The 7,585-nt window shown below is 53.0% G+C and overlaps 1 protein-coding gene across 1 annotated transcript; it reads left to right on the forward strand.

Annotated features, from left to right (window-relative positions):
• Positions 1–6,513: 6,513 nt before the first annotated feature.
• LOC128974776 (olfactory receptor 14A16-like) lies at positions 6,514–7,372 on the forward strand (the record flags this gene model as incomplete). Its single annotated transcript, XM_054391485.1, is given in 3 exon segments — positions 6,514–6,664; positions 6,667–6,747; positions 6,750–7,372. Coding segments are annotated over 3 exon segments (855 nt in total), but the record flags the coding sequence as incomplete, so codon positions are not given.
• Between the last annotated feature and the right edge of the window lie 213 nt (positions 7,373–7,585).

The raw sequence follows: 7,585 nt of genomic DNA on the forward strand, positions 1-7,585 counted from the left end.
CCACTGCTGCATGAGATACACCTCTGGTGTCCCAGGTACCCACCCACTAGGGGTGGACACAGGAAACGGCGTATTTCTACCCATAAATCCTGCACCCTATAAATCCATCTGCAGAGTCATCCTCTTCCTCTTTCTTCCCTCTCTGCTCCCATGGGAGATGTCCTCTCTTATCGGGTAATGCCGGGGGAGTATCCTCAAGGCCTCTTAGGCCTGACTAGGCCTAATGCCAGGAGGAGAATGGAGGGGGGGGCAGTCTCAGACCTGGCCAGCCTGAGACTTGCCTAGCAGCGGGAGGGGGAAGAAAGAGCCCTGGGGATTTGGGTTTACCCTCATGTGGGAAGAAGGGAAGGATTGGGAAGCCTTCGGGAATTCTGTGAGGGGTTCTGTACGCTTTGGGATACTCTTTGTCACTATGCTTTGTAGCTTGTAGTTCTCTGTAGTTTCACCAATTGCTTTTCCATTTAAACTTTCCATCACTCTCCAATCCGTCTGTGTGAGTCTCATTCTTTTGTCCCTTTCGGGGCAAGAGATGTTCTGGCTGACCCCAAACCAGCACAGATGAGCACCCAGGACCCCAGAGGTGTATCTCATGTAGCAGTGGCAGGGGGGACCCAGCCTAAACTGCCAGAGGTGCACTTCTCACTTTTTATTACGAGGTGACTCTCTGTGGCTGGCTTTATGGGTGCCAGCACGACATCCACTCCCAGAGGGTACTTGAACTGGATAACCAACAAGATCCCCATAATCTGACAAGTCCTTTAACAGTTCCTTCCATGTGGGGATGTACTCCCAGGAACCGTCAGATCATTTATTCCTTTTAACCGCCTGTTTAATTTGCAGTGGTGGTTGTGGTGATGCAGAACCCAAATGAGTGGCTGCTGGCTGGGCGCTTTTTCTTCTTGTTTATCTTTAAAGACGCGTGCCGCGGCAAGATTCGGCAGTGCTGTGCCTTGAGCTAAGGACAAAGACGATGTGCCTTCAGCAGCAAGCTGCTCAAAATCTTGTGCCCTCCAAAAGACACCATTTTAGGGTCTGTTCCTTCAAAGTCCTGTTCGTGGGATCGTGGTTCAGGCGGTTCGTAAAATGATGGCGCCAGGGACTGCTCTGGGGACCCGGACTGTGTTGGGGCTGCGCGGTCTGGAAAAGCTTTCCACTGAACTCTTGGATGAGCTAGGATTAGAACTAGCGCTCGACTCTGTGATTGCTCTAAGGGCAGCACTAGTCGTCTTCATTTGTAGCAGGAATAAATCGCTGAGTCCCATATGCTTTACCTCTGACTTTTCTAGCTCTTTCACCAAATGGAAAATCCTCTCCTCAAAAATCTGGATCTTTTCTCATAAGTCCTAAGTTCAGCCAGCCCTTGGATAATACAGGCTCCCAAAATCCTGACGGGATCGCTGACAGCGTTGGCTAATTTACCAGCAATGTTCTCCACATTTTCACCCATTCCAAGCCTGAGACTGTTAATTCCTAACCTAATCTGTGTAAAACCATCACAATTGGGCACCCAGGCATTTGCTGCACCATTCTGATATGGTTTAAGATCAAATTTATAAGCCAGAAATCTGATAAAATATGAATATGATTTATTAGATATAAAAAAATATTTTTCCAAGTTAATTTGATCCAGGTTCATTTGGCCGGTCAATGCTACGTTGATTACACACCATAGGATGCTAAGGAACAATGGAATAACAGTCTAGAAAATCAGAAACTTGGAATCGAGAGGACCAAACAGGAATCTCTTATAACGTGAAAACAAACAGCAGTACTGCCTCGGGAGGCAGGACAGACACTCCCAGCCTCACTGCAGAGTTAAGCCACAGAGAAACAGTCTGTGAACTTTAGAAACAACCAAGTAAATTAGCTTTAGTTACTCACAAACCTCTGAGCTTCTAGTCATCAAAATTTTTGCCAACTGGAAAGACAATTGGAGCTGCAATTTGTAATCCGAAGGGCAGGGATAATCCAAAAATAAATCCCAAACTGGAGGAAGTGAGGGAGTGAAAGAGAGCACGCTGCTGTGGTGTGGCCTGGGACTCAACACGCTGCTGCTAGGACAAAGCAGGTAATCGCCCTGAAGACAGGCACCAAGTGGGTGCTTGTCACTGCCTTGAATCCTGCTAATGAACAGGGTGTGGGCTCTCGAATCATCCCCTAGAAATTTCCCTTTGAAAACTGAAGGCCCCAATGGCAGGGCCCAATGGCAGATCACCTATTCAAATGTAGCCAATCAGTTCAAAGTGCTGTATGGCAGGCAAACTGCACACAGCTTCTGGACTAGCCTCTGACAGGTGCAGTTGTCTGTGTGAAACGTGAGGCACGGGGTCCAGCTTCCACACTCCCCCCATGCAGCCTCAACAGCACCTGCCATTGGCTCCTCGACCTCAACCTGGACCCTACAACAGGGAGGGAGGAGAAAGGGCAGTGGCCAAACAGTTTAGCTGGTTCATTCATGACTCTTCCAGGACAGTGTGTGACGACATAGCTTGGCTTCTGGGACATCATGGAGCTGTTAGAAATAGAGAAAAGAAGGCAAAAATGAAGAGAGAGCAAAAGCAGAGAGAGTTCCCACTGTGGATCCAGAGGATGTCTCACTGGTCCTGAAGGCCTTGATAGGTGGAGAAGTGGTGATCCATGGGGCAGCTCTTAACTTCCCTCTTCCCTTGGAGGTTTTGTGCCTTTTCCAATCCCATACCTGGTCCCAGTTCCTCATTCAGATTCCATGGTTACAGCACATTTGACTGGGGTCAGCCCCAGTCCCAGGGTCAGTCACGTGTGACACCCCTGTCCAATGGTCAGTATCCTGTGTCACCCCTGTCCCATGGTCAATTCTTTGCTCTTTTGGTACTAAACTCCTGTGTCAGTCACCTGGGAGGGCCCTCTCCATCCCAGTCCCCAGACAACTCTCACACTCAGCACCAGCTTGCATCCCAACACTCTGCAAAGCAGAACCTGTGCCATTGTCTGCTGAACAGCTGCTAGAAGCACAGAGCTGTGGCCTTGCAGAGCAGCAGCAATCTTCCTGGGGCAATGCTGTGAAAAGAGCTCAGAGAAACAAGGCTGAGCCCAACAGGAGGAAAACAAACTGCAACCCATAGGGCAACCTCTCTCCTCACATCTCCTGAGCTGATGGACCTCAAGATGGGGACTGCAGGTCAACCTCTGTGTAAATCTGATCTAAATCCCTGCAGTGATTCTAACCAGTTGTTGGGGGTTGACTTGTTAAGCCTTGCTCTGAAAAGCCACAGCCTGAGCTTAGGATTCCCCAGAACACTTTCAGGAATTTCAAACTGCTGCTGCTGCCTTCAAGCTCTCCAGGAGCCACAGTGCCATGGGAAAGCTCTGCCCCTGAAATCCCTGCACCCAAACTCTCAGTCATAAACCAGGGACCAAGTCTGGGAAGACAATTGAATCTAACCTCACCCAGGCAGACTGGACTTGAGCCAGGTCAGTGCTGTGGAGCAAGATATCACCCAGCAGCACCCAGCATCAGCCCAAGGCTTTGTGTTTCAATGAAGAGCCAAGGAGGATAGAGAGAGAGCAGTAAAGGAAGGTGCCAGCAAGGAGGGGCAGCTGGGGGGTGACTCCAGCCTGCAGGGAAAGAGGCTCAGGGCATGCAGCAGCAGAGCACAGCCTGAGGTGCAGATGCCAGAGGGCTGTGCAAGAGCTGAAAGCCTCCTGGCAGAGCCAAGCTCTTCATGCCTTGGGTTGTGGCTCTTGGCTGTGCCACTGATGCCTATGAGGAGACAACTCCTCCTACCAGCCCTGGGGCCTCATTGCCTCCTTGTCCCTCCTCAGGAGCCTGGCAGGGGTTGTGCCATAGTCCTGCCTTTGACATTGGTCCTCTCCATATTCCCCTGCTCCAGGAAGCACTGTGAGGGGTGAGTGAGGGACAGGATCTGCCTGTCAAGGGGCCAGGGCTCAGGGTTTGACCCTTTGCATTAATGAAACACCTCCAGGTTTGCTCAGCATCAGAGCCAACTTCCTCTGCTTGTCCTGACCTCTTGTCACTGCCTTCAGTTCTCTACTCTAACCACAGCCTGGAGACACTTTCCCAGTAGTGTCCTCACTGGGACCCATCAACACCACAAGAAACTTCAGACTTTGAATCTAACTTTGACTTCTTGAGAGGTTTCATCATCTTCCTCTCAGTCTCTGATGTTTACATGGCACCAAAGCCACCAGAGGGATCATTAAATGTCCTTGGGTGGGTCCTGTGCTGCTCAGCTGGGCTGGGCTCAGTGGCTGGATGGAGGTGCTGGAAAACAAGCAGCAGAGAAAAGAGAGAGCTCTGGCCAGGAGCAGCTCCTCTGCACTGCACAGCACAGCTGAGGGCACTGCCAGGAGATCTCAGGAAGATGAAGGCAGCAGAGAGAGCTTCGAGGTGTCCAGGAGGGTGACTGAGAGCTCACAGGAGGAGGAGAAGTCACTGCAGTCACTGACACGGTGAGTCTGTGGGTGCAGGGCAGGGCAGGTGCAGGTCCTGCAGGCATCTCCTAAAGCTGGCACAGCCACAGCTGATTGGGGCTGTAAGGAAAAGTTCCTGTCCAGAGGCTCTTTTCAGACCATTGTGAAGAGCTGTGGAGCCCTGGGGTGCAGGCAGGGCTGGGCAGGGCTGTCCTTCAGAGCAGGGTCCCTGCAGCCCAGGGGCTGTGTGCTGGGGCAGGGACTCTGCTGCCTGCCAGCCTCAGCTCTCAGCCTGCCCAGGGAGCTCCACCTGGTACTGTGGGGAGAACTGTGGGTGGAAGGAGCCACCCCTGGCAGTGCAGAGCAGGGCAGGGTGGGGCAGAGTCCTTCTGCTCTGGAGAGGCTGCTGTGTGGCTCAGGGCTGCTCAGAGCTGCAGCTCAGCACTAGGGAACTTCCAAAGGGGTGTTTGAAGGACAAGGTCTAAGCAGGGTCTGCTCTGAAGATAAAAGATTTCCCCAGTCTGTGTTGTCAGTTTCCTACTCTGAGAACTAGGCAGGGGGGAGTGAAAGAGAGGGAGAAAAGGATCATTCAAGTTGGAACAAGTCCTTGGAAGTCATGAACTGTATCCTGGAACGGTCAGGAGGTCTGCTGGGAGCCTCCTAAAGTGCCTTCAGCCCCTCCTCTGCTTATGGACAACACCAGCAGCACCTTGGCTGGACTCCTCGGGGTGTCCAAGCAGGAAGATGCCCCCAGCCAGAGCCCTGCAAACAGGCAGGTTTCTGTAGGTGAGTGCACAGAGGCTGGGATGGGCTCTGTGAGCAGGCAAAAGCCACGGCCCTGGGAAACTCCTGCCAGGGTGAGAACCTCCAGGCAGCAGGGATCTGATCAGGGAAGGAGAGGAAACTGAACCCAACAGTGTTGTGTGAGGGAGCATTCAGACATCTCCATCTGATCCCCTGCAGGCCAGAGCTGTCCTATGAGCAAAGCTCCCTGGCCTCCTCTCTCAGCCAGCAAAGCCTCTGCCCTCAGGGCTGTAGGCTCCAGGGCATGAAGCAGCTCCTGTCCAGACAGAGCTCCAGCAGAGCTGTGGGGCAGCTCTGCAGCCCAGTGCCAGGTCCCTCTGCAGAGCACAGGGCTGAGAGCCACTGCCCAGGGTGCTGATGTCTGAGAGGTGGCTGCACAGCTGCGCTGCCTCTGCCCTGCGCTCTCCCAGCCAGACCCTCACGGATTTTGCCCTTCTGTTTCTTTCTGCTCTCCTTTCAACATCTCTTCTGTAAGGCATTGGATCCTTTCCCTGGAGGGCCTGCAAGGCTGCAGGTTGCCCTGTAGGAGGGCACAGCTTCTCCGTGGCTTCTCTGTATTGTCCAAGACTCCATGGATTCCGGGGGGCTGAATGTGTGCAGCTGCAATGAGTCCTCTGTGCCCCTGGCTGGGAGGGGAGAGCTGAGGATGTCCTTGGGTACAGTGAGGTGGGGTGAGGGCACTGGCAGCTGCACTAGAAACTGGGCTCCTCTCCTCTCACCTGTGCCCAATTCCTTTTCAGAGGAGTACCTGAGGGGGATTAGCCTGCACCTGAGAGATGCCAGCCCAGGGCAGCTGAGAGCACAGTGATGGACAGAGCAAGTGTCCTCCCTCCACAGCAAGGCACAGGCCCTTGGCCTCACATCTCACAGGCTGTCAGATGCTGCACCCCCTCAGCAATGCCCCAGATCAGGCCTGTGAGGAAGTCAGGACACTGAAAATGTCTCTGAAGCTGCAAGCTGATGCCACTCTCATTCTTATTTCCTTCTTTCTACAGGGCAGGACAGACTCCTCCACAGCCAACAGCAGAGCTCTCTACTCCCAGTGCCAACCTCAGCCAGCAGCAAACAGAGCTCATGAAAGCAACCTGCCAAAGGTCTTCCAGAGAAGGGAAATTGCAGTCTGGGAGAGTTCAATGAGAAGGGAAATAGATTTTGATGGGAGACCTCAGTCCCAACTTATTGATGACTTTTCCTCCCTGGAGGAGTTCCAATGCCCAGAGAGCCAAAATATCCAATGGCAGCTTCAGCACTGAGTTCCTCCTGCTGCCATTGCCAGGCACAAGGCAGCTGCAGCTCTTGCACTTCTGCCTCTTCCTGGCCATCTACCTGGCTGCCCTGCTGGGCAATGGCCTCATCATCAGCACCATAGCCTCTGACCACCACCTCCACACCCCCATGTACTTCTTCCTCCTCAACCTCGCCCTCCTTGACCTGGGTGCCATCTCCACCACTGTCCCAAATCCATGGACAATTCCCTGAGGAACACCAGGGACATCTCCTATGCAGGATGTGCTGCTCAGGTCTTTCTTTTGCTTTTTCATTTCAGCAGAGTATTTCTCTCCTCACCACCATGTCCTACGATCGCTACGTTGCCATCTGCAGACCCCTGCACTATGAGACCCTCCTGGGCAGCAGAGTTTGTGTCCACCTGGCAGCAGCTGCCTGGGCCTTGGGGCTTCTCTATGCTCTGCTGCACACAGCCAATACATTTTCCCTGCCCCTCTGCCAGGGCAATGCTGTGGAGCAGTTCTTCTGTGAAATCCCCCAGATCCTCAAGCTCTCCTGCTCCACAGCCTACCTCAGGGAACTTGGGCTTCTTGTGGTCAGTGCCTGTTTATTCTTTGTCTGTTTTGTGTTCATTGTGGTGTCCTATGTGCAGATCTTCAGGGCAGTGCTGAGGATCCCCTCTCAGCAGGGACGCCACAAAGCCTTTGCCACCTGCCTGCCTCACCTGGCTGTGCTCTCCCTCTTTCTCAGCACTGGCTCCTTTGCCTACCTGAAGCCCTCCTCCATCTCCTCTCCATCCCTGGATCTGGTGGTGTCAGTTCTGTACTCAGTGGTGCCTCCAGCAGTGAACCCTCTCATCTACAGCCTGAGGAACCAGGAGCTGAAGGCTGCCCTGAGCAAACTGCTCCCTGGCTGCTTTCAGAAGCAATAAACTGTTTGTCTTCTCCTGCAGAGCAGTTCTGATGTCACTCAGTGCAGGCCCAGCCTGGCTGCTCCACTTCTGGCTGCTGCTGCTGGTGTTACCCTTGTGAGAATGTTGTTCCCACACAAATGTCTTTCTTCAGACCATTTCTGGTTCAGTGTTGTCTTGTCTGCAGTGATCCACACAATGCAGACATGAGGAGCTGTGGTCTCTCTGTTTTCA

The sequence above is a fragment of the Indicator indicator genome, chromosome 23 (genome assembly GCF_027791375.1).
Source record: "Indicator indicator isolate 239-I01 chromosome 23, UM_Iind_1.1, whole genome shotgun sequence".
Taxonomy (NCBI): domain Eukaryota; kingdom Metazoa; phylum Chordata; class Aves; order Piciformes; family Indicatoridae; genus Indicator; species Indicator indicator.